The following is a 26,722-nucleotide window of genomic DNA, read 5'->3' on the forward strand; positions in this document are numbered from 1 at the left end:
TAAATTCAATGCAAAATTAAGAATTTCTCTAGATTTACGCAGGGATTTTGGAGTGTGTTTACAGCGAATTCATGATTTTATATACATAGAGCTCGATATAAAAAAATATGAAAATAGATTTTAAAAAATCATAGTATTATCATTAATTTTATAATTTTTGTGAGTTTTTGGAACAAACTTTCATTTAAAAAAAAATGAAGATTTTTGCGAGTTGTTACAAAGTGTCTTATGTCTATAAATAATGATGTAGATCCACCCGATGACTACTTAAATCAACTTAATTTTTGGGCTTAAAAGAGAAAACTGTATATATACTGAAATATGTTAAAGGAATCAGAAATTTTTTACAGATATTTTTATTAAGATCTTTTTTTTTGGTTTTTCTTTATAATTTTTTCCGTATAAAATTTTCCGTATGCATTATAGTAAAATGAAATATAACACAATGTGATTTGTGGTAAAACAGAACCATATTTTTCTAACTTTAATCTTCTGTAAACGGATGTTCTGAAGTATCACTCATATTTCTTCGTTTATTTTCTAATGTTTTGGTTGCTTGTTCGAGAGACTCCATGTAGAACGTATTTGGTTCAAAAATGGAGTACTTTTTCTCATCGAAACCAAATGTTAATCCCAGTACAATATTGAAGGCAGATGCATCGTAACCATGACATCCTGAATATCGATACTGTGGCTTCTTATTGAATTTGCAACCACCAGATTGAGCCCCTGGAAAATCATCACAATTATTTAATTACTTGTAGTCTCTATTTCGACTAACATTTTTATATGAAGAAGTTTTGAAAAAAAAAGTAATTATGAAGAAAAAATTCAATTTTAATTCAATTAATTTTCTTAATCTCATTTCGTCTTGTTAGCCCCATTCCCAAGCGTTCATCACCGTCTTACCGGTTATTCCAACCTCCAGGACTAAACGATCGAAATGTCCCTTCGCGGGCTGTATGTTATTTGTTACAGTATCATTGTTACATTTGCTTTGGGAATAGACCCAACAGAATTGAGAGAGGAAAAAATACCACTTCTTCCGAGCCAAGGGCTATTTGGAAAAATGGGAAAAAAAATCGCACAGAGCTCCTACTACCGGTTTGTTCAAACATTCCTGGAATTTTTCTTCTAATTTGTGTTGTGGTCTGTAACGTATTTTATTTTTATTCCATATTATTCGATACCTTACAAAAATTCCAAATAAAATAAGTAAAATTTATAATAAAAGCTCAAATAATTATTTCATGAGAGATTTTTAACACAATTTTAAAGTTTTAAGAATTGTACATAAATAAGTACAATCTGAACAGTAATGTTGATTTAACCTTGAAAATCAGCTAAGAGGGATGAAAGAGCTATAACCGCTATAACTCATAATAACATTTGTCTTGTGTCATTTCAATAATAGTAAATGAAATCTAGATCCGACTATGTATACCTGCGATTTGAAAGTCATTTATATCGAATAGAAACTATAATAATAATAATAATAATAATAATGCTGGCTGGCACAACATTCCATGAAGAAACAAGGCCTTCCCGCAAGGGGTTTTCTAGACATACATTATTATTTATTCTTGTACGGGATGGGGTTGTCAGTCCCATGTCCCGTGGAATCAAGTGCAGTGAAAGCTCACTGGATGCAATCCGAAGACTTTTAACGCCAGAAAAATTACTGGTGACCTAAAGGGGATTCGAAACGGAGACATTTGCATCATAGAGCGAGTGCTCTACCACTTGACCCATTGAGTACCCGAAATAAAAATAGAAATAGCATTGTACATATACAGTAGAGTTCCTCAAATTTAAACATTTGAGGGGGGGGGTATACTCACTCTTCAAATTTGAACAATATTTTCAAAAACGTTACGGAATTCATATGAAATTCACTTTCCCTAAATTATGATTAATAACTTTCGAGCCTTTAGAGAATATATAAATGTCATTTATTGTGAAATAAATGGAATTTGTTGCAATTTGTTGGAATTTGTTGGAATTTTCATTCATCCAGAATATGATTTTTTTAACATAACCCCACAATTGACATTTTGAATTCTAACGTCGTTCGAATTTGAGAGATTCAGATTTGAGAGACTCTACTGTAATTCATACTCCACGTAAAACTTTCCTCACATAACCTCAAATTTTACATTTTGAACACAACCGTCGTTCAAATTTGAGAAACTCGACTGTAATATTATAATGAATATCAAGAAAATCTACATTACATTAAATCTACATTAAAAGTTCAGAAAACCTCCATAAGATTCACTAATCTCAAAAATGTATTTTTTTTATTCAAGATTGCATTTTATTTCTAAACTTGTCTGAAAATTCCTACATTACGTTTCCCGACTTCTAATTAAAATTTAATTTTTGCTTAAATTGCGATAATAGAAAATTTAAAAATAAAATTAATATGTGGGAAATGTATTGTATATTTATAAATAGACAATGCTCAAAAGAAACCAGGCAGATTTGGATCCACGACTGACAAATAATGGTTCAAGTCGAGAGACGCATTATTAGTAAATTGACTCAATAAAGTTTATAAACTTTAAAAAAAATGAGTTAAAATACAAAAATTATTTACAATTACTATTAATTTATTCAGAATTCTTTCATATTTGATTATATTTATTTCAGAATACCCACATATGTACACTGTGCGACAAAATTTATCTTTTTTTTCAAATCTGAAATCCGTTTGTCGCGGTCATGTTTAGATTTTTTAAAATATGCATATTTTTGTTATTTGATGTTTACCAAAATTTAAAATTTTATAATCTCTGGTTCTAATTGTCCTATGATAATTCTATTGAGCATAAATAAAGCGTCATTTCGTCCATTACAACCCTTCTAAACATGTCAAGGACTTACTATGTAATGAAAGGTAATTGAAAAATCTAAAAAAAAACTCACCTTTAATCCTGACCTGATTATGTTTAGAAGGATTGTAGGACAATGAAATTACATGCCAGTTAAGTTCAATAGAATTAACATAAGACAATTAAAACCAGAATGAATTTTTGACTTTTGGTAAACACCAAAAAACAAAAAATACATAGGGTAGAGTCAGTACTTTTTCGCCAGTAAGCACTTTTTCGCCACCTACAAATAAAATCACTTTTTCAGGGAATTATGAGCTCATGGAACTACGAAATGATTATTACTTCGTAACCTCTAGTCCAACGGATCAGAAAACCATAACTGGTGCTCCACCGACTAGATTATTTGCAAGTTAATTGAAGAAATTGTCAACAAGGTGAACAGTCACCAAAAAAATATGGAGTTCTTAATAAACTTGTCAACGCTCAGACAAATTGTCTTGCAATATTTTATGTTTTTGCAGTACAGTATTTGATATTTTTTCACTGAAAGTCACTTTGTTATTAATTAAGCTTCGCTCTAATATCATTATTTAATAATGTTTTCCAAAAAAATAAAGAAATACGGATGTGGTGAAATAGGGCTTACTTTTTTCTGTTGTGTAAGTACTTTTCGCCACTCATTTTTCCAAGCATTTTACAAGTGGCGCACCTCGCGGAATTTAGTTGAAACAGACGTAATTGTCAATTGATTTTTGTCGCAAACAAAAAATGTGCAAAAAATCATTCGAAATACTCTAATAATTGTCTAATATAGGTGTTAAATAAGAAAAGTACTGTGCAATGTACTTTTGCGGGTTTTCAAAAGCTACTGTTTCTTAAAAATCAATTAAAAACAAGTGGCAAAAAAGTGCTTACACAGTGGCGGAAAAGTGTTTACAAAGTGGCGAAAAGTACTGAAACATGCATTGTTGCAGGAAATGTATTTTTTCAACTAGATGCCCAAAAATTCCCGAAAAGTCTCCTGGTTCATTAGAGAGACAATGCTTCAAAGCACTTGTACAGAAAATTTCTTTTTATTTCGACAAAAATTTTAAGAATTACAAGGGCACAAAACCTTAAGGTGGCGAAAAGGGCTTACTCTACCCTATTTAAAAAAATGTAATCGTGACTGTGACAGATTTTAGATTTAAGATCCTTAAATGATTCTCCAACAGGTTTTGGCACTCTCGACAACATTATTTTTAATGAATCGATCTAATTAGTATTATGAAAAAGAAGAAAATTCACAAAACTTCAACATTGATTTAGTAATTTACTCTTCTTTCAAGAACAATCTTTTGGTCATAAAATTCATACTATTCGTACTATTTGAGTTGCTTAACTAAAAAAGTAAAACAATTATAAATTATATACGGCTTTTGATGGTTAAGAAAGTAAAAAAATGTTTTATTTTTATAGTGGCCATGTGAAGTATTTAATTAATTTTTGATGGAATGAGATAGACCCTATTCAGAATTGAAATATTGGTAAAAAAAACACAGATTGTATTTCAAATCGAATTTCACACATTTTAGCTAGTCATTTTACAATAAGTATGCCAATTAATACAAATTTGAAAATGTTTGTATACTTAAATTCTGGTTCATATATGTGTAAAATTTTGAAAAATGCATAGAAAGACCATGTTTATTGTGAGGTGGTCGCGTCTCGCGTCCCCGAACAGTGTATGAACTGGGCTAATTTTTATAACATTTTAACATTTTAAAAAAACGATTGGATTCATTCGGTAAGATTACGAATATTTTTTGTTAAGAAATATGAATATTCAAATGGTTAATGCCTTAACATTTTAAAAATGAAACTGCTGATATAAGGTAAAGTACCCTGTTTCTCAACTCGGCCAGTGCGACTATTTATTCAATTTAATTAGATTTGTTATAATATGATCTTACCGATTTAACATTATAAGGTGTATTATATTATATATAACGTAAATCAGTGAAAATTTCATAGAAGTTGACTATAAAACGTTAAAAAATTGGTTAAATAATTCAACTGACCGAGTTGAGAAACTGGCCGACTAGAGGGTACTTTACCTTACATGTTTTTTTTTTAATACGAGCCTAAAACTATATAATTAAATATTCAAAAATCAACGACTGGTATTTTCTCAGTGTTGTTTGTGAGGTAGCCACTCGTCCTTTATAATGCCCAACGCACAATAACTTTTGTTCACTAGTTCACTCTCATAGGAAATTTTGTAAACATATTTACAAACAAAAGTTATTGTGCACTGAGCATTATTCTCTAATTACTAGGAGTATGCGTAGTGAGCGTTGTCAAGGTTGTATTGCTAGGATCTTAATTAATTTTATTACGACTATTATAAGATATCTTTCTCTACTCTACGCTTAAGAAGAAAAATACAAACTAACGATCAAAGCAGGGTTTAAAAAAAAATTGCTTTAGAACACTGAACGAAAAAAAAACTAGTAAAATTGAATAATACAGAAAACAAAAACTTACCAATAGGATGAATACATTCTGGTGTAAGCGTGCACTTAATCCAGGGCAATAAAATTCTTTCATTCACAATAGGAGTGCTAATGAAGAAGACCACATCCATCTCTACCATGGGCAAGAAGAGAAAACTCTCCTTCGTCACTTGAAAATATTCGAACATTTTTGGATGGGTTCGGGCAGACACAGCCTGCCTAGTAACCCATCCTAGCACGCCACTTCCACTCTCGTTCACAATTTTCAGGAGATCATGTAAATCGTGACTGCTACCACGCATTCGAACGCTGTTCTCAATAAAAAGCACTGTGTGTGTCCGCATGAGGGCGTCTTTGATTAAAAGTGGTCGAAACGCATGCATCTCCTCGTCCATGACATGGGAGGGATAAAGTCTCAAGTCGTAGGATATCACAGAACACTTTGAACTATTGCAAAATCCACTGATACCACGGAAATCTTCGTCTGACAGTCCCAGGTCGTAGATCAACAGAGGTTCATTGGGCAAGCGTTGGGCCATATTTTGTGCAAGTAGGATCACCGATGCCACCTGACCCTTCAATGCATAAGTTACTATAGAAAAATTTGATTTGGTGCCATTGTAAATTGTCTGTGTAAAACCGAGGAGTCCCAAAAACTTCGGTTCAATCTCCAATTTCTTTTCATCGGATACTCTGAGTTGTTCCTGTTGAGAGTAAGATATAAGTAAATAAATAAATAAATAAGAGCTATAGGGAGCTTGGCTTAATAATACTTGTTATTGGAAAGAGTATAAGTAATTAATTATGAGTAATTAATGATTAACCCCCTAACAGTATTTTCTTTAACATGCGAAAAAAACTTGTAAGAAAATGTTTTCTAGGATAATTATGATCCAAAAAAGTCAAAAACCCATCCATCTTCATGATCTCTTTTAGTTTGGGTGCTAGGTGAGAAAATATAATTTTTTTGAACTCTTTTTGCTTCTAAAATTCACATTTTTCCTTTTCCAATTTCTTTTTTTTTTCAAATAAAATATTTAAAGTAGAACGGCATAATCTTTCAGTAAAAAATAATTTTATTTTAGTCGGATAACTTTAAATCGATATTTATCTTGAAATTGGAAAAGAGTTTTTTTGCACAAATATTTTTTGTTGCTTTTTCTCTGACCTGTCACACAAAACGGGGGATAGCAATTAAACGAAGAGTCAAACTGAGTTCAAATTTTCAAAAGATGTTAATGATACTATATATTACCGAGGATACTATAGCACTTTTAAATAAATAAAAACTTAGTATTCGCAATAAATGTGATTTTTGTGAAGACCGTCTTACGGCGTTATCACACTTACACATTAAAATTTTAATGTGATTCACATTAATTGTTGCTTGTGAGCATCCAAATATGTTATTTGTGTCTTTGAGTCACTTAATATTAAAGATAAAGAAGTGGACTTGGCCTGCAAAAATAAGTTTAAATTTACCTAAAGCATAAATATTTTTCACATTAAAAAATTAAAGAGAAAATCGCATTAATGCTATAAATCAATTTATATGAAATTTTGCGGGCCAAGTCTACCTTTTTATCAACAAATAGATAAAATTTTGAATATAAAATGATTCAAACACACAAATTACACATTTGGACCCTCACCAGCGACAATTAATGTGAATCATATTAAAATTTTAATGTGCAAGTGTGATAACACAGTTACACAGTCTGAGGGTTAAAATATATACCGCATTTTCGTTCTTAGGAGACCTTTTTATATTTACGAATTGACAAATAATGTTTCCTAAATTAGAGTGTTTAAAGTGATATATCTCAACTTCAGATACAGATTATTAAACGAGTGATCTATTGTTTAAAAACTTGGTTGATTCGATTTCAAAATCAGCTACATTTTATAAGCTTAGGCTACACCATGGTCACCCAGAATAATTTATATCGAAGAAGACACTTGATTGCAATACCATTTTTGGCCAGGAAGGAAGGGAAATATGGAAAGGAGTGGAATAAGAGAAGAATGCATGACTTATGTTTGGTTATTTTTCCAAAGAGTAGTTTTTGGAAGGGAAAGGAGATGTGTGGGAACAAGAATCTCTGTCATATTTTTATCGCGTGCAAAATTGCAGAATTCTTTAGTATGGATGAATTAAAAAAAAAGTATCTTCATCTACTGGTTACATTATCTACTAGTTACGGCTTAGTTAATAATTTTTACAAAATTAATAAAGAGCTGAAAGTCTAAACTTACTAAATTACTGGGCTATAATTTCTTCTGGCATTATTTTCTTGTCAATATGTTTTAACATATAATTCAAAAAAAGTAACAATTTTATTACTTTACATCGTCAATTAAATCAGCATTTATCGTATCTTTATTTAGCAGTATGGGGCAGTAGCAGTAGTAAACATGGGATAGCACGAAACACTGATATTTATGTCTGCACTACTACGACTTATGTCGGCCATTTCTTCAGTGGACAAAGAACCCTATTTTTCTACCTAATCATATATGACTTAGTAGATAAAAAAGGGTAGATAAAATAGACCTATAGGTCTCGTCTTCTAAAACCTAATATCTAATTAAAAGACTTGCAGTGTTTACTGCAACCCCGCCTTTACTTCTGCCCCGGTTTCCCCTAGGTATTCCAGAGTACGTCTTTTTACAGTAAAAATGATATGCTTATTCTTTTCGTCCCAGACTAAGTCGTCTGAGAGCAATTTGGGTAATTTTGTCAGGTGTATATATCTGAAAAGTGAAATTGTGAAAAGGAAGTTAGGACAAAAACTCATTTACATGACTATATATATAATAATAATAATAATAATAATAATAATAATATTATTATTATTATTACTTCGTCAAAAGTTTGTTGACTAATTTGAAAAAGTAATTCAAAATTATCAAAAACATGCTACTAACTTAACGTGATACAATTAAATTTTGAAGTTTATAGGGTAAGTGTGCCAAATTCCGGCCAGCTTGTAATTTCGGCCACCTTTTTTGTTCCTCGAATTTCCATTAACTTTTAGATTTTACGTACTCTAGAGATTATACAATACAACAGAATAACAAAAAATGTAACTTCGACAAACGAGATGACGTGAAAAAGATATTGGAGGAATTCTCGAAGGGCGAGAAACTATGAGAATGAAGGTGGCCGAAATAGGGCACCAAAGCAATGTCTATATTTTTATTCATTTTAAAATGTATTAAGAATGATTTTAGAGTAAATAAAGACGGTAAACTCTTTACAAGGTTCCAAGCAACACTCTTTCAGAGAAAATAATTTAAAAATATCAATTTGTATTCAAAATATTACATTTCAAACTTGAGACTTTGGCGCTTGCATGCAACTATGCCGAAATTTGGCACACTTACCCTAAGTGGTTTTGCAATTTCTAAAGCATTCAATGACCAATTTTTTTTTCATTTTCATGCGAAATTTCGTCCATCTCAAACCTGAAGAGGAGACTCTAAACGGATGTAAAGTTCAAAGACTCTATCTCTCATAGTTTGCAACATAATCGACTTAAAGGATTTTCAATGATCATTACGGTTAATGAAATAATAAGTCATTATCGCAGAATCAGTTTATCAAATTCATTTTCAAATGAAATTTTGCACATATCAAGCCTAAAAAAGGCTCTAAATCCTCTATATGGATGTAAAGTATGAGGCCTCTATCTCTGATAGGTTCTGAGATAATCGACTTTAAAGATTTTTAGATACTTTTATGTTATTTCTAATCTCATCCAATTTTCTTTATTAATAACGATAATAAGTTACATACAGTTTATGAATTATTAAACGAAATTTGCATTATTTAAGTATAAATATAGTTCGAGTCCATCCATATCGACAATCCAAATTTGCAATGAAGAAATCGCACCTCTATAAACTGATCTAGGCTTATTACTGGCTTTTGAATGTATTCGTATACTCGTACCTCATCAATCACCGTAAAATTTGACTATTTTATATATAACCTGTGGAGATTTTGCATAAAATTTGGCATTTGACGACTCAGATTTATTCCGTCAGTATCTCTGGACGATTTACCTTACAGTAGAGTCTCCTAAATTCGAACGCTCGGGGGGTATTTTTGACATTTCTCACCTCACAAATTCGAACGATTTTTTCAAAACTAACGAAATTTGTGTGAAATTAAATTGTACTTTGAATCAAATTCCCGTACTTTCTCGCAAGTCTTAGTGGTAACATACTTCTTTTTCATTTTACACGACCATAAAGTATGTAAACATTCAGGAAGAAGCACATAAATATGATTTACATTCACCAAAGAATACGAACTTTCTAACATAACCTCACAATTGACATTTTGAATCCAAACGGCGTTCGAATTTGAGAGATTCAGATTTGAGAGACTCTACTGTATTTTAACTTTCTGTAACTTGCCGGTTTCACCCTAAATCAGAGATGCGCAAGAACGGTTTCAAACCGAACAAACGCCAAATGAAGCTTGCACGTGTATGGTTAAAACGCTACCTGAAGAAACGTATTTTGACGTTTATTCGGTTTCAACGGTTCTTACACACCTCTGCTCCAAATTATAAATAAACACATTATTTCTTATCATTTATCATGACTTTTATAGCTTTTATGAATATATTGGCTATTGAAAGTTATAGAAATGTGTAAACCTGTTGCAAATCCCTTGCAACTTTCTTCCCATATTCCAGTCCCACCTTCTTCCCACTCCATTCCTTACTCCAATTTCCCTCATTCGCAAATTAATATATTGACAATTGAATAAAAATTTAGTCTTGCACAACCAGCAGCATCATTCACTTCGTTGGGCTACTGCTTGCTCCTCAACTCCTTACTTTTTCAAATAAGTCAACGAACTTTTGACGGAATCAAAAAATCAACTTATGGAAAACTATTTTTATATGAAAATTAAATATTTTTTTTTTAAATACATCAGATCTACGCATTACAGGTAACTCATTTTCAAAAAGAAAAACTTTAAAAAGTAATTTTTCTATCATCTTTTTAAACCTGGTTCCAAAAGAAACTTTTGACACCCACTGTACATATAAGAATCATACTTGTGTAGTCACTTTTTCAGTGAGAATCCCATGTCAAAACTAAATTTAATATTACCACTTTGTAAATTATAGGCAATTATCAATTAAATTTGTTCCCCGCAAGCACTTAAAAGTACTTTTTTTAAGCATAAGACAAAATCATCATTTTCGACCTTCATTTTGAGTTAAAAATAATCATGTATGCGTTCTATTTAGGGATTTAAATAAATGTTATTTTACAATGATATAGATTTTGTCTCGCGTATTAATAAATCTTATAAAAAATTATCTTTTCAAAATCTTGTAGATTAAGGAAGTTTTGATTTCAGTCAATATAATGTTAACTTGTAGAGAAGATTGTAGTTCTTTCACATTTGATTTAGTTATTACCTTGAGCTCCTTAAATTGCTGGTGTGTTCCATCTATGATGTCTTTTATAGACTGATTTTGTTGTCCTGTGGGTCCCAAGATAATAAGTATCAGACTCGTGGCAATGACGCAGCACAGGATTATTAGGAAATTTTTCGTTCTCATAGCTATATTTTCAGTTTGTAATAAAACTGATTGCACTTCTTTTCGTGCTTACTCTTTCTATCCCACAAGTTGTCCGAGGGCAATTTGGGAAATCACTGCTGAAACAAAACAAAAAACCAAATGTTAAGTGGTGTGGGAATGTTTAGAAGGTCCTGCCTAAAACTTAAGACTGAAAGCCCAAATTCCCGGACAAATAATACAAAAACATAAAAGCAATTTTCGTATTTCATGAAAATGAAAATTTTAACCATTAGGTACCTGCGATTACTTCCCGGTGCCATAAACCCCAATGACACTGCTGTTAGAACCATGTAACCGACCCCTAATTACATCAAGCATTCACCAATAATACTTTTTATTTCATTTAATAAACAGCAATTTTGCATTCACCTAATCTTTTGACTATCACATTCGATATAATACTTACAGACTTTCAAGTCATCTTGGTGCAGAACACGATACATAACTTTTTATACTGAAATTTCTCACTAAAATTAAATGAGTTCCTCCTGTGTGCTTTTTCTTCTTCTTCTATTTTATGTAAGGCTGTCGGAATCACTCGCGTCCAGCCAAATCTCCTGTATTAGTGCTAGAAAATTTTCACGTCCGTGTCGCAGACTCATATGTCAACTCATGTTTCATGTATGAGATGAAAGATGGCAGGGCAGGAGTGCTCGGCGGTTGCCGTTGCCGTTGTCCACGCCATCATACCATACCATACCACAAAATTTACATTTTCCTAATCCAACACCGTTAAAAATTTTAATCTTTACTAATATTTAATTTTTCAGACTTCAGAGAATAAATATCTCGTGAACCTCACCAATTATATGGTCCTCATCTTTTATTTTTATATAATAAATTAAGAAAACCATAGCTTATCCTATTTGAATATGATTATATATTTCATTCGTAAAAATAAAAAATACAATTATTACTTAAGTTCTAATCAGAAATTAAGTTATCAAAGTGTATTCCGCTTGAGATTAATCTATACATACAGAATAGGGATCTTTTGTCTCAAACATGAATATCCAGTGATTTTTATAAATATATTTTTGAATTTACGCACCTAACTTGCAATTTTCAATGGATTGATTATACATCTTGCAAAAGATATATATTTTGTTAATCCTTTAAAATATATTACATATACATTGTAAAGGGTGCTTTAGTAGTGGACAAAGGGAGTATGGAAAAATAATTGAATGTAAAACAAATAGGAGTCATGAGAAATCTAACGCATCCTGTAGTGATTCTTCTCGTGCATTTCAGACAATTCGCCTTTAAAATGAACATCAATGGTGAAGTCTAAATCACGATTGTTCCTTGCATTTGGCTTCATCTGGAACGTACCGTAGATTTCTTCTGCTTTTTTCACTGTCATATACTCATCGAAATAGAAAACTGTTTGCTTCCAATGCGTATAGGGCGCTTCTGGGGCTGTGCTAAAACCTAAGCGCTTGTGGCACTTCGTAAAATCCACTGTAAAGTATGTGACCAATGCCTGAACAAAATCATTACGTTTAACAATCAGCCTAAATGGCGTATCAAAGTCTAAATCAGACTTCTGAATGGTGTACAAATCAATTTCCTTCACGAGATAGGCACTCGTGACTACTTGCTTTGGGTCAACAATATCCACTAAAGGCTCTGTAATAGCGACCTTACGAATATTGCTCATATTGAATCCATACACATCATCCCACCAATTGATCTTCTCATCCTTGTACTGACGGTCCTCAATGGCCGTGATAAATAGACTACACCTATCAGGAAACATCATACCATCAGGTCTTAGCCATTTATCGCGAGCAAAGAGTACTGTGTCCAGCATGGACTCGTAGAACAAGCAATATCCCATCCATTCCGAAATTATAATGTCCACTTGAGTACAACCCGGCAGCTCGACTTCCTCTACTTTTCCTTTCACCACTGTTATCACATCAGCTAGATTGTTCACCTCGATGATTGTTTTGGCGTAGTCTACGATGTTTGAACACTCCACAGCAAAGACCTTTGCAGCGCCTGCTTTAGCCGCAAACATTGATAGAATTCCTGTGCCGCATCCAATATCTAAAACCACCTGTAAAAAAAAAATTTTTTTTCATGCTTTATTCACAAAGAATTCTTTTTAGCGCGATGCAACTTTACAGATCTTGTCTATATATAGGCGAAAGGCTCATAATTTTGTCCAGTTTCTTATTTTGGACAGTTTGAGGATAACATTGGACACTAAAAATAAATTGATTAAAATGATGGATTTTTATTCCAATATTTGATGAATAATGAATTCTATCTAAATATTTGTTCTTTTTAGAAGATTTTGACACTAAATACGTAAAATTTTGAATATGATTTGAGTTGAAATTGCTTTGTTGAAAATTCAGTCCGAGCAATTGCTTACGAGAAATATGACAGAACTTCGTGTTTTACTTAGTCTTATTAGCTGTGGTGAAGTACTAACAATATTTCCTCGCTTTTCTTGAGTGATATTATTGAATATTCATTGAATATTGTGTTGATTCACGTTAGTGGTGATTTGTACATTTGATCTGAAGTGAGATTTGCCTTGTGAATTAGATTTTTCGTGTGAAAAATGGGAAATGTTTTAAGACATTCACCAGTGAGGTGATACGATACTCCTTATTTTGGACAGGTGTTTTTCTCACGAAATTTCGTGAAGTTTTAGCTTTTGTGATGACTAGGTTGGACAAATGCCTGGAGAAACAAAGGAGCATCATCTCTACGAAAGAGATGTAGCGAGAAATGCCCTGAAAGGCTCCCGGAAAGGTCAGGGAATGAGCGAAACCGCACGTATTTGGAGTACCGAAGTCAACTCACTTTAATGAATGATATGGAAAGTTTCCGGGCCTCTTGTTACATTCTGCGTTTCCCTTACATGAACAGGAAGAGGACTTGGTAAGATTGGTTCATCAAATGAAGAACAATGGGCATCCTATTGAGGCGGATTAGCTGTCCAAATTTACAGCCAAGTTGGACAAATTAATAAACAAGTTGTCCAAAATAAGAGCCAAGGTCACCTCTACTTATCAATTCATTTTTAAACGTATTAAAACTAATTTTAATAAAAATAAGACGATAAATAGCTTGCTAAGTTTCTAAACAACCCTTCTTAAAAGAGAGTAACAAGAAATGTCAATTAGTATTGAAAAGGGACAGATAATCCTAACCGGCTTATGTAGGTGAGATTCTTAACGTGAGCTAACTCGGAGTGCATGCAAATTCGATTTAGAGCTGAAATTGTGAGTCGCCATTCAGTTATCTTGAATCAAATTCGTGAAATTATACAAATTTTGTATTTAAACCAAAATATCAAGGATTTGGATGAACTGGCACAAAAGTGATATATGGGTGAAATGTAGACCAGAATGTTCTCTATAATTTTCCCATAGAACATGATCTCATCGATTACTCAGAAGCCAAGATAAGCGAGATTTTTTGTTTCTTAACTCGTTTTTTCATCCAGAGTGCCCCAGGTAGTCATTTGTTGAACTTCAACTATATCAAAGAATTGTTGTATTTTGTGGGACTTTCCATTTAAAACCCTATTTTAAGTGTCTTGGTGGAGTAGAGGCAGTCAAATTGGCATCTGAGTGATTTCAAAGCGTTATTATGGGAAAAATCAATTTTTTCACACTTAAACGGCAAAATCGGAGTGATAGCGTAGTCTGACCGGAAAATGATGTATGGACGAAATGTAGAGACAAATGTCCTCTACAATTATGTCAAAGTAATCATCAAAATCGGTTCAGCGACAGTCGAGATAATTGAGGTTATGTGATATTGAAATTGGTTTTTCGACTGTGGCGCCCCTGGTGTTGGTCCCACGAAGTTCAAATATTCTAGAAAGTTGTAGCATTTGGTGAGATCTTTCGTTTAAGCCCTCATTCATCAAAATCGGTCACATAGAACCGGAGATATGATTTTTTGAATTTCGTGAACTTTGACCCCTCATATCTCCGGTTCTATTGAAACCACAGCGCGCATACGCACCATTTTGGAAACGTCCTAGACTGGACTACAACATACTAAAATTTCATTAACTTGCACAATGCCGTTTTTGAGAAAAGTGACTTTGAATTTCGATGAATTTTGACGCTATCACAGCGCCACCTGTGGTGACTTTTTGAACTTGCATCTGAAAGTGCTCATCGAGACGAAACCAAAAAGGTAAAATTTAGGTCGATATGTTAATTAGAACCGGAGATAGAGGCCGGTCAATGTTCGAAATTTGACCCCTTATAGCTCGGGTCAGAGGTTATGGATCGACTTACCGTGTAAACAGACGGAATTTCCACGGGAATTCCCACGAGCAAATGGTAAATTTGCTATACAAGCGCCCTCTGCAAAAGTGCACGAAACTGCCCGAATGTCTTGAAATATTTTGAATTTCAAATGGAAATTTTCCGTTGGAGGGTGAAATATTCAATTTTCTAAAATGTAAAAAAGCTATCTCACTCGAGATAGCTTTTTGCTTCCGGAGAATTTCGAAAATTTAATTTGGAGTGTTTTTAAGCAAATAATATATGAAAAAACATGTAAAATCTCCTGTAGTGATCAAAACATTGATTTTAAAAGCACATTTGAAATCGAATAATAATACTATAATAATTTTGAAAGGATTAGTGTTTCTGGATTAAATTAAATATTCATCAATAACATTTCAGAAGAGGTTTAAATGATTGGAAAGGCAGATTCAAAATTTATCTTTTTCAATAAATCCCATTATTAAAAAATGTAAAGAATATAATAATGTAGATAAGGAAATACAAAGAATAGTAAGAACTATCGAAGTTCACTGATGAAAATTATAGCCAGAAACCATATAAACTGCCTTTTCGGATATAAAATATTACTTCAATATTTTTTATTGTTTACTTTTTTTTGGAAATAAAATTTTAAAATATTTTACAGTCTTCTTGTTTTTTAAAACAATTTGTATTCAATTATTATACAATTAACTAATTTTTGTAAACATCTCTGTTCCGAATGAATTGACTGCTTGGTCACCCAGGGATATTTTATACATTTTCTTCTAACACTTTATAAAATTTTAAATTATCAGCACTACAATTAAACGAAAATTAATCAATCGGTCCTATCAGCAAAGATATCCAAAGCCAGTCGTTGATTTATCCACTTTAATTGGGGGTTTTTGACAAGATATTTACGCTATAACAACGTTTCTAATCATTTCTCGAGATATTTTAAAAGATTTTCCATGAAATGTATTAATAGATAATATTACTAATATCCTTGTGGTATAATAAAGCCACTTTAATAAAATAAAGTACGTAAAATATCTTCTAAATACACATTCCGTTATTTATATTCGGAAAAAACAAAATTTGAAATTCAAATCTTCGGAACATTTTTGTGTTGCGCTTGAAGTCCACCAGAGGCGCATAGAGCAGATGGCAAAAATTTGACAGTTCAATATGGAAATTTCCATCCGGAATTCCCATCCGGAATGGAAAATCTCATGGGAATTCCCGTGGGAATTCCGTCTGTTTACACGGTTAAGGTTTTTTTTGTTTGATAGGTATAATCAACGGCTACAACATACTAAAATTTCAGCCCGATTGCATAAGGAATTTTTGAGTTATTTAACTTATAAGATTTAAAAATTTTCTTTTTAATAATAGCGCCCCTAGCGGTGGTTTTATGAACTTGCGATGTTAGAAGGAGAAGTGGCATTTCACGAGAGCTTTCCAAAAAGCCCTCACTTTTTAAATTCTGACAATTAGAACCGGAGTTATGGCCATTTTAAGAAATTTTTTTTGGACCCTTATAGCTCGGGTCAGGGGGGTCGGGGGACCTTAAGTTTGGTATTGATGGAAAGCTCTAAGGCCCAGCTATAACATACTAAAATTTGAGCCCGATCGATGCTATAGGGGCGGAGCTATTAAGAAAACAAAAAAAGGGGGGTCTTCAAAATGGCGGAAGGAGGGGTGGGGGGTGGGGGGTCAATGCACCAAGTTGCAATTTTCACCCGATATATAACCTTTACCGAAAACCGCAAGTCGATATCTTTTTTAGTTTAGGAGCTATTAAGCTCCAAAGAGCGGCCGGCCGGCCGGCCGGCCAGCCGGCCGGCCGGGAACGTAAAATAGCCACATATATATTCGTGATCAGGAAGTGGCGAAACACATTTTGGCCAAGTTTGAGGTCGATCGGACGACATGAAATTTTGTTAGGATTATAGTAGGTGAGATTGTTAAGAATCTCACCTAATATCGCACTTCAAACTTGGAACTTCCATGCTTATAAGCAGACTGTCCAAAATTATGAGCCCTTACGCTATGTAGTGTATTAACACAAGAAATTTCCGATGCAACTTCGCGAACGAGATGTTAAATCTCTTAATTTTATTGGCACTCTGTTCAGAACAAGATTTGCGATGCACGATGCAACCCTAAGTGGTGAATTTTATAATATGAATTCCAACCTCAAAACGTCTTAGATATAATTATTGGACACTTTCAGAGGTGCCGCAAAGTACGAGATTCTCTGAATTTGAGTGAGTTTAGTAATTTTTTTTAACCCAGCTGTAGGTAATTTCTTGGGCTTTGAAGATTTAATGACATAATAGAATAATTTTGTGCATTTACCTAAAATCTAACTTACCTTCCCTTTGAAGAGATGTTTATTATGATACATGGCATTGCGATATGTGAGTGTTCTCACTTCGTCCTTTAGCATTTCTTCGTGAATCCCAAAGTGGGCATATGAATCAAAATAGTAGTCCCGTGATGTCATATCACTCGCTTCAATGTGCTTCACATCCTTCACGCTTGGTTCACTGCTGCATTCCCCATTTGTCTCTGATGTTGACATTTCTGTGTCAGACGATGCCTAAAAAATTCACAAGGAGATCAATCAGACACATTTGGTATACATTTTTATTATTATCAATTTTGAGATATGCCGGCGGCCCGGTAATTTCAATGTCTCGTAAAAAATCCTTACTAGTGAAGAGTTTTCTTCAGAAGTGAAATGAATTAATGCACTGGTGAAGAATAAATTAGTAAATTCTGCCATTTCCTTTTTTAATTTGCAAAATAATGCTCGACTTACGCGCGTTCGTTTTTACTTTGTCTATGTAGCGTGGTGGAATGAAAAATGCTCACCATTTTTTCTCTTTGATTCAGTTATATTTTGAACTAAATTTTCACTCGTTTGTGACCACACACACTTTTCTTAGACACGCAAGAAATGTAATTTCCTAATTTAGAAGGAAAATATAATGCTTTTCACAGAGAAATTACTTTTAAAGTTTTATCGAAAAAAATGCGTGTGACTGGGCTTGAAAATTACCCACTGTCAACTATATCGCATCTTGACGATTTCCAAAGGAATTCCATGGTGAAAATTCTTCTAGAATTTGTACTACTGTGGTGAATAATACTGTTCTATCGTCGGACTCTCGGCGGAGCCCTCTATAACTGCGTATGGGTGTTTTGTCACGTCATTTTTTGGCGCAATTTCTTGGCGTTCTTTCATTGATTTGTGCGATTTGTGCTGTTCATTTTTGGGAGATTTCTTGGAAAAATGGAAGGTTTTGACGATGCTGGAGTATTTTATTCTGATAATTTCGGTGAGGAACGTCCTCAGCAAGTCAACTTGCAGGCTATCAAGAAGCAGTACAAGGAATTTTTGTATAAATTCCATGAGGACACTTTCAATTTCAAATACAGGTTAGAATTTTGCGGAAACTTAATGAATGATAAATATATTATTTCTTTTTTTTAATTTTAAAGGGATAACTTAAAACTTAATTATATCAAAGGGAAATATTTTCTGGAAGTGGAAATGGAAGATCTCGTAGGATATGATGAGACATTAGCAGATAAACTGTACAAACATCCTAGTGAACACCTACCTGTATTTGAGGAAGCTGCTCGGGAAATTGCAAATGAATCCATTCAACCACGTCCTGAAGGAGATGAGAAAGTACAAGATATTCAGATTTTGTTGCGTTCAAATGCTTTACCGACAAGTATCAGGGATATAAAATCTGAATATATCTCTCGTCTAAGCACAGTGGCAGGAATTATTGTGTCAGCTTCAAATATTCGTGCTAAAGCTACCAAAATGACTATCCAATGTCGTTCTTGTAGCAATGTTATTCCGAATATCTTCTTAAATCCGGGTCTTGAGGGCTATGCTTTACCAAGAAAGTGCCCAACTGAACCAGCTGGACGACCCAAATGCCCTATGGATCCTTACTTTATAATCCCTGATAAGTGTCAGTGTGTAGATTTTCAGATCCTAAAGCTTCAGGAGCTCCCGGATTCAATTCCTCAGGGAGAAATTCCACGTCACATCCAGATTTATTGTGAGAGGAATCTTTGTGAACGTGTTGTACCCGGAAATCGGGTGCTTATTCATGGAATTTATTCTATACGAAAAGTTGGTAAGCCTTCCAAACTTGATGGACGTCAAAAGGCCATTGTGGGTGTTAGGGCCCCGTACATGCGGGCTGTAGGGATAGCCGTAGACACTCAAGGACACGGCAGTATATCCATGCATACGAATGTGACCTCTGAGGAAGAGGAAGCCTTCAAGAAACTCGCATCAATGCCTAAACTTTACGATAGGTTGGCCCAATCTATCGCCCCTAGTATTTATGGATCCTCCGATATCAAAAAAGCAATTGCTTGTATGCTGTTTGGAGGTTCACGAAAAAGACTTCCGGACGGATTGATTCGTCGTGGAGATATTAATGTTCTTATGCTTGGTGACCCAGGTACTGCTAAGTCGCAGCTTCTAAAATTTGTGGAAAAAGTCGCTCCAATTGCAGTTTATACTTCAGGAAAAGGATCTAGTGCGGCCGGTCTCACAGCTTCGGTTATTCGAGACAGTTCAAGCGTGAGTATTTTTTTTTATTATTATAAAACTGAAAGAAGGTAACTTTCTGTGAGAAAAATATTGAAGCAATTCATATGGGCTGAGTGTTTTAAATTTGTCCACAATTATTAAAATGAACATAAAAATATAATTGTTAAGAGTGAAATAATAAATTAATATTAACACACAAACTATCCAATAAGTCATCCAATAAATACAATATCCAATTAAAAGTCAACTCTTGAATTTCGGATAAAAAAAAAGTAGGAATAATGAAAAAAACAACATAGTATACTTTCATTTTATTAAATGCAATAAATAAAATAAATATTTTGACGATGTTGCCAATAAGTATTCCCTGCCTTATGTCCAGCGCACAATGACTTCTGTTTGTAAACATGTTTTCAAAATTGTCTAAAAGAGTGAGCGAGATGACTAGATCTATGTTTCATTCACTCCCACTGAAAAGTCAAAAACATATTTACAAACAAAAATTATTGTGCGTTGAGCATTATGACCAGCGCTCAATAACTTTTGTTTTGTAAACATGTTTTTGATATTTCTATGAGAGTGAGTGAGACCTAGATCTAGTCATTTCGCTCACTCTCATAGGAAATTTTGAAAACATGTTTATAAACAAAAGTTATTGTGCACTGGACATTATGCCCAACGCACAATAACTTTTGTTTGTAAACATGTTTTTAAAATTTCCCATGAGAATGAGCGAGATGACTAGATCTAGATCTCACTCACTCTCATTGAAATGTCACAAACATGTTTACAAAACAAAAGTTATTGTGTGCTAGGCATTACTCTATGTGTAGAATATTTTCTCTTTTATTGAAAAAACACTTACAAATGCAAATATAAGAAAAATTCTAAATAAATGTAAACATTGGATTTTGCAGAGAAATTTCGTTATGGAGGGAGGAGCAATGGTTCTAGCTGATGGTGGTGTTGTATGTATCGATGAATTTGACAAAATGAAGGAAGACGATCGGGTAGCTATTCATGAGGCTATGGAGCAACAGACTATTTCTATAGCCAAAGCTGGCCTTACTACCACCCTAAATTCCCGATGCTCTGTTTTGGCTGCCGCAAACTCTATCTTTGGTCGTTGGGACGATACTAAAGGCGAGGAGAATATTGATTTCATGCCAACAATTCTCTCTCGTTTTGACATGATTTTTATCGTGAAAGATCAGCACGATGAACGTCGCGATCTTACAGTGGCCAAGCATATCCTTAACATACATTTAAATGCGAACAAGACCGACAACAACATTGTTGACGAAGAGATTTCTCTGGCCATCCTCAAAAAGTACATACATTATTGTAGGACTACTTGTGCCCCGAGATTAAGTGTAGAAGCTGGAGAAAAGCTCAAAAGTCAGTACGTACTGATGCGGAAGGGTGTGCTGAATCAAGAAAAAGCATCGGAGAGGCGATTGACAATTCCCATCACAGTTCGTCAACTTGAAGCTGTAATACGCATTTCGGAGTCTCTGGCCAAAATGCAGCTTCAACCAATCGCCACAGAGACTCACGTCAATGAGGCACTGCGTCTCTTTCAGCTTTCAACTCTTGATGCTGCTATGTCTGGTAATTTAGCTGGTGCAGAAGGTTTTACCACAGAGGAGGATCAGGAGATGCTCAATAGAATTGAGCGGCAACTCAAGCGGCGTTTTGCAATTGGATCTCAAGTATACGCCCAAAGTATCATTCAAGTACGTTTTGTTTTTTTTTCTCTACAAAACAAAAACATCGAATAAGATTCAAATAAATATTGCATTTCTTTTTTTTTTAGGACTTTTCCCATCAAAACTACAATGAGCGAGCTGTTCTCAAAGTTATTCATATGATGATTCGGCGTGGTGAGTTACAACATAGGATGCAGCGTAAAATTCTCTATCGCATTTGTTAAAGATGCACTGAATGTGTCCTTAATTTTTGGGTGTCGTTTTTCTTACAACAAATCCACGGAACGATGTTTGAATTTTTGTAGCTGCATCATTTAATCTTTGTAGACGTTTTCTTACAAGAAATCCTCTAATCTGAGCTTGAATTTTAGTCGCTTCCTCTTCAACACGTTCTTGATCACTATTTTTCATTTCACTCGCACGATTAGGGGACACCCTTAATCCAGATCCTGAAGCTCTATTTTCTCGTGCAAACTTTGAATTTGGTGAACTAGGATGTATTTCCATAGTGTTTCTCGGAGACTGTTTGACTGAGAACTGGTCTAGAACATTTTTGTCCTTTTTTACAATTCTTTGTTCCGATGATCACACTATTATCGATTATTGTTCAAAGTCACTCAAAGCGATTTAATTGACTTCAATTGTAGTGTGTATTGAAGCAGAGTTGATACTTATCAAGTTTAATGAATAGTATTCATAGTATTATTTCATTTAAAAATCAATATATTAACAAGGGTTGTCGGATTATTTTCTTAAGCTTCAGAGAATGCAATGCAATATGGGTTTTCACCGTTTTCACCAAATAGAAACTTCTCAATTCCATTCATTTCTAGAAGAAAAATAACCGGTTAGATATCTACATTAGGTTTTTGGGTAATTTTGTTTATCTCTTTAATATCTTTTCATTTATAAAAATTTTAGGGTCAGTATTACAGTGATTACAATGAGTACTAATTTAACTCTTTCGCGTCCCACTTTTATTCAGCAAGTGAATTCATGTAAAATTGAGTTTTTCCTAATGCTTTATGATCAAATATAATAGTTCAGAGTGGAAAAAATTTCCACTGCGTGAAAACTCGGAAAAATCCCGGGTCGTATATGACCCTATTGTCCTCAAGGGAAGTGTGCATATCATTTTCAAAATCTATATCACGGGCTTTCTGAGAGTTTTTTTTTTGCTTGAAGTTGTTAATTTGGCCAAAACCATGGCAAACTGGATTGCTTTGATGAACACTGTACTCCTGGTGTTCAAGGAATCTTCCTGGTAATCCCTTGAACAGTCACTGTTACAATATTTTGAGTGGTATTTGGCAAAAATAAACTTATCCACATATTTATTCACACACAATACAATTGCACAATATGAGACGCTTGCAAAATACTCTAAAATATTGCAAAATATGTTATAATTCATCAGATATAAGATGAAATGTCCAGGAGCAAGATGTCCCACCTGCATTTCACAAAGAAAAACAATGTCTCAACTACATTTCGCTATAGGTTTGGGACGAAAACACTGTTACCCTTGGGGACAATAGGGTCATATATGACCCGGAAAATTCTACACGCTTTTCTGGAAAATTGAGAGTAGTTTATTATATCAAAATATGCGACATACAATCTTTGGATATTCTATTTTGTGTTTGTAAAGAACTTTTTGCTGAAAAAAATAAATTAATATAAAAAAATTTGAAAAAGAAAAGTCATTTCACAAACTTCGAAATTAGTGATTTTTGATCTCAAATATTTTCTTTTCCTGAATATCTGGAGTCTTGAGAAAATTAGCCAAGAATCTTACATCCTTCTATTATGATGTCGTGCACAAACCGATAGATTTCAATTAATGTAAATAGTCAAAAAAATTGTTTTTCCCCGGGTCATATATGACCCTAATGACGCGAAAGAGTTAAGAAGAAATAGAAAATACAAAACTATTTTACTTTGATAAAATGTTTAACCTTGATCATAATGTAAAATAATACATACTAGAATTTTTTTTGTTCAGCTCTGTCGGTTAAATGATGCATGAGTAGCTTAATTGAATATTTCCCCGGTTTATTTTTCCATCTTTCTATAGCTATACCATTGTACAAAATATTGAATGTGAGAGCGGATGAGACAGAAAATAAAGCAGAAGGATTCATTGGTCATAAAATTCTAGCTCTATGAGTATCCATAGTTGCAGAGGAGTTTCTTTTTGATTTTCAACATTTTTTTTCTTTTTCTGTAACTCAGTTTGCGTTCGTCTTTTCCCATATTCACTTGTGCTGTATCATACTGCTCAGATTTGTATTAATATATTAGTCGCATTTACTTTTCGAAATTTGTACTGTGAAAATTTGTAGTGCTTTTTTGTTAATTAAAGTCCAAACTCCAAACGATGGCCTCACTGGTTAACATTTCCCAATCTACCCATGAGCAAGTTGTTCATTTGATGAGCAATTTGGCAGAAAGGGTAATTAACGACCCCCCAGGAGATATATACCTTTTTGCTCAGAAGTTTTTTGAAGAGTTGCTACTCAAGAGAGATGGATGGCAAAGTAAAAATTATGAGAAATTACCAAATTGCGCTAAGCTTATCAAGAATTCATCAAAAAGGATGCAATTTAAGAAAATCGATATCATCAAAACTAAAATTGATTATCTTAGATACTATAGAAAACAGTCTCAGGAGAAAAAACATAAAAATAGTAACCAGGACAACAAAGGACTGATTCAGAGTCAGAAAAATATCGTCGATGTTGAAAAAGGAAAAGAAAATATAAAATTTGAAATTCTTTTCAATTCACATTTGAAGCAATATAAGTGCGTTCAGAGCAGTTTCGAGAATTTTTCTGAAGACGATGAAGGACTTGAGATTCAAGAAAATATTTACAAAAAGCTAATTACTAAAGAAAATCGAGATTTTCAGCCACTTTCAAGAAAATCAAACAAATTCTTTGTCGTTAATCATCTGATTAAAATATATATGCCTAGGATATATTTTTCTTCTTCGGATATATTATTAAAAGTTAAATCTTTTGATAAAGTGAATTTAATTGCTGGTCATAATATCATTAAAAATCATTCTGTAAAAGTCACTTTTTTGGCCTCGAATGATTATGGAGTAGTTTTTACAGTGAACTGTGGTCTGGATTCTGAAGTAATGATCTTTCTTTTGAGGATGCCGAATGAAGCTAAAATGAGAGCTCAAAGAATGAGACGTTTCCATAAGGCAATCGATTTTAAAGCGAACATTCTTAAATATAAAATGAATCTCTACATATTTGAAAGATTTTTATTAAAGTGTCAGGAATATTTGAATTATGGACTACTAGATTGTAAGGATATCATAATCCTGAATAATCCTGAAGGTAGATATAAACGATATAAACATTTAAGATTTTCAAGAAGATTTTGTTCTGACAACTACAAAAAAAAACATTTTACTTATTTTGCAGGGTGCTGGGAGTCATTTGAAAAAAATGTGCCTTTGGATTATCAAAAGAATAGTGAAGTATGTGAATCAGAAATTTCTGAAGACCAAATTAATATTTCTACAGAAGATTATACACCTCAGAAGACACTGGATGTTTTTCGTATTGGGAATGATTTAGGATATTTTAAAACTCATAAGATAATTCGCTCAAAAAGTGCACCAAAGGTACTTGTACCTAAACCTAAACACATGCGACAGCGAATGAAAAGTGCAAAATAAATATTTTTTTTTCACAATTTTACTAAATTAAATTGCTGAAGATATTCAGTTTCAAGTGGATGACATTCTCTTGCAGGAATTACCAAGGAATGCAGTGGAGGGCCCAGATCTTGTTCCGTCATTTCCTTTATACTGCAGGCAACTATTAGTTGAGTCTTGTGGCCAACTCTTGCTAAACCAACCACTAATGAATTTTCAGAAATCTCACTTGGATTTTTGTCGATAATTTCCATTAACTGCTGACTCGCTTCTGAAACACTCATAAATCTTGGTGGTTCGTATTCTCGTTTCTTTTTTGAAAGGCTTTCAAGTGTGGGCTCCCGCACTCGAATGTCGAGAAGACAGAGGGTATGAAGACCCATTTGTTGATTTTTCAATATTTTCTGAAAGAAACTATCAGGTTTCCACGAGTCCGTCCAATACGGAATAGACACAGTCTCGCCAAAAGAATACAATTGAAGGCCACAACACGCTACAGCGTTCATTATCGATGCATTATGAACCACTTGGTAAGGGATGCCCTTTTCCTTCGCTCTGAGAATTAAATCCGTGTGAGTTGTAGCCCCAAACGGATCTCCTACAACTAAAAGGGCTACATCCTTTACAATCGAATGAGCAAATAGTTCATCTGAATGTTGTTCTATCGTCTCCCTGTCTGCCAGAATTAGTTTTCGTTGGTAAAAATTTTCCTGAAATATGAAAAAGAAACAAAAATATCAAATGGAGCTATTTTTATATCACCAATACTAACCAAACTTTCCTGGCCACATGATAATATTGATGTATATGCTTCCAAATACACTCTATCGCAGTTTTGAACAATTTTCAATCCCTTAACAGTAATGTCTTCAGGATCTCCTAAACCGATTCCCACAATAAAAAACATTATAATATAGAAAATTAAAGCAAAATGTTTCAAATTTCAACGAAAAACCTCGATGAAATTTCCGTCTGAAGCTGTCAAACACCTCAAGTCGCCATAAAACGAGGTAGTAGAAGGGTATCATGATGTCATGTCCCGGCCGGAACAAATGTTATACAATATTAGATAAAAATTATATACGAATAGGGAGAGTAGGCCTACTATAGTCGGGATAGTAGGGCGATGTTAGGCCTACCCTCCATATAAAACACTGTGTTGTTTTACTAGTGGAAGAGACTTTTTAGCAGCATTAGTATTGGTGTGACTGCCGTGTACATGTATATCACAAATATTAATTTTTTCACCTGATGAGGCAATTTTCTTACAGGAAACGTAATTCTTAAGCTTCTTTGGCTACTTTTATGCCTCTTTTCGTATAAATGTATGCAAAATAGTAAAAAATTTGCACATTTATTTTCGATGTTATTGTGGCAGTGGAACATATCAGAGACACTGTAGAATGAGTGGAACTTATTTCGGACAATTACAGGGTACGAATATCACATATTTTTAAATGAAAAATATAATACAAATCGGACACAGATTTTTGTCAGACTAGTATCATGCAAATATGTTATAGCTCCGATTTTGTTCCGGCCGGGGTGT

At 33.5% G+C, this 26,722-nt stretch overlaps 5 protein-coding genes across 8 annotated transcripts in view; 2 read left to right on the plus strand and 3 right to left on the minus strand.

Annotated features, from left to right (window-relative positions):
• The window catches only part of LOC129798392 (uncharacterized), a 22,441-nt gene extending 10,933 nt beyond the window's left edge, over positions 1-11,508 (minus strand). Inside the window, exons 1-4 of one of the 4 annotated variants that reach the window (XM_055841522.1) lie at positions 11,351-11,508; positions 10,780-11,018; positions 5,364-6,036; positions 449-729 (exon numbers count right to left, since the gene is read on the minus strand). In XM_055841522.1, the coding sequence (XP_055697497.1) occupies positions 485-729; positions 5,364-6,036; positions 10,780-10,923 (1,062 nt within the window). In that variant the 5' untranslated portion in view covers positions 10,924-11,018; positions 11,351-11,508 and the 3' untranslated portion in view covers positions 449-484. Of the gene's footprint in view, positions 1-448; positions 730-5,363; positions 6,037-10,779; positions 11,022-11,350 lie in introns of those variants that run through there. The other 3 variants (XM_055841521.1, XR_008751415.1, XR_008751416.1) reach the window with 3 other exon arrangements.
• Positions 11,509-11,804: 296 nt separating this feature from the next.
• On the minus strand, positions 11,805-18,143 carry LOC129798396 (protein arginine N-methyltransferase 1). The gene is made up of 3 exons (XM_055841525.1): positions 18,078-18,143; positions 17,575-17,802; positions 11,805-13,009 (listed from the first exon to the last, which is right to left on the minus strand). Exons 1-3 carry the CDS (start codon positions 18,078-18,080, stop codon positions 12,161-12,163), a joined length of 1,080 nt encoding a protein of 359 aa, XP_055697500.1. The 5' UTR covers positions 18,081-18,143; the 3' UTR covers positions 11,805-12,160.
• Positions 18,144-18,336: 193 nt separating this feature from the next.
• On the plus strand, positions 18,337-21,855 carry LOC129798394 (DNA replication licensing factor Mcm5). Its single transcript, XM_055841523.1, has 4 exons — positions 18,337-18,644; positions 18,708-19,818; positions 20,706-21,524; positions 21,605-21,855. Exons 1-4 carry the CDS (start codon positions 18,499-18,501, stop codon positions 21,719-21,721), a joined length of 2,193 nt encoding a protein of 730 aa, XP_055697498.1. The 5' UTR covers positions 18,337-18,498; the 3' UTR covers positions 21,722-21,855.
• Positions 21,856-23,066: 1,211 nt separating this feature from the next.
• On the minus strand, positions 23,067-26,611 carry LOC129798397 (diphthine methyl ester synthase). Its single transcript, XM_055841526.1, has 2 exons — positions 25,946-26,611; positions 23,067-25,883 (listed from the first exon to the last, which is right to left on the minus strand). The coding sequence occupies exons 1-2, from the start codon at positions 26,078-26,080 to the stop codon at positions 25,206-25,208; spliced, it is 813 nt and encodes a 270-aa protein (XP_055697501.1). The 5' UTR covers positions 26,081-26,611; the 3' UTR covers positions 23,067-25,205.
• On the plus strand, positions 23,878-25,211 carry LOC129798395 (uncharacterized). Its single transcript, XM_055841524.1, has 2 exons — positions 23,878-24,850; positions 24,938-25,211. Exons 1-2 carry the CDS (start codon positions 23,878-23,880, stop codon positions 25,192-25,194), a joined length of 1,230 nt encoding a protein of 409 aa, XP_055697499.1. The 3' UTR covers positions 25,195-25,211.
• Positions 26,612-26,722: the final 111 nt, after the last annotated feature.

Source organism: Phlebotomus papatasi, chromosome 1 (genome assembly GCF_024763615.1).
Source record: "Phlebotomus papatasi isolate M1 chromosome 1, Ppap_2.1, whole genome shotgun sequence".
Taxonomy (NCBI): Eukaryota; Metazoa; Arthropoda; class Insecta; order Diptera; family Psychodidae; genus Phlebotomus; species Phlebotomus papatasi.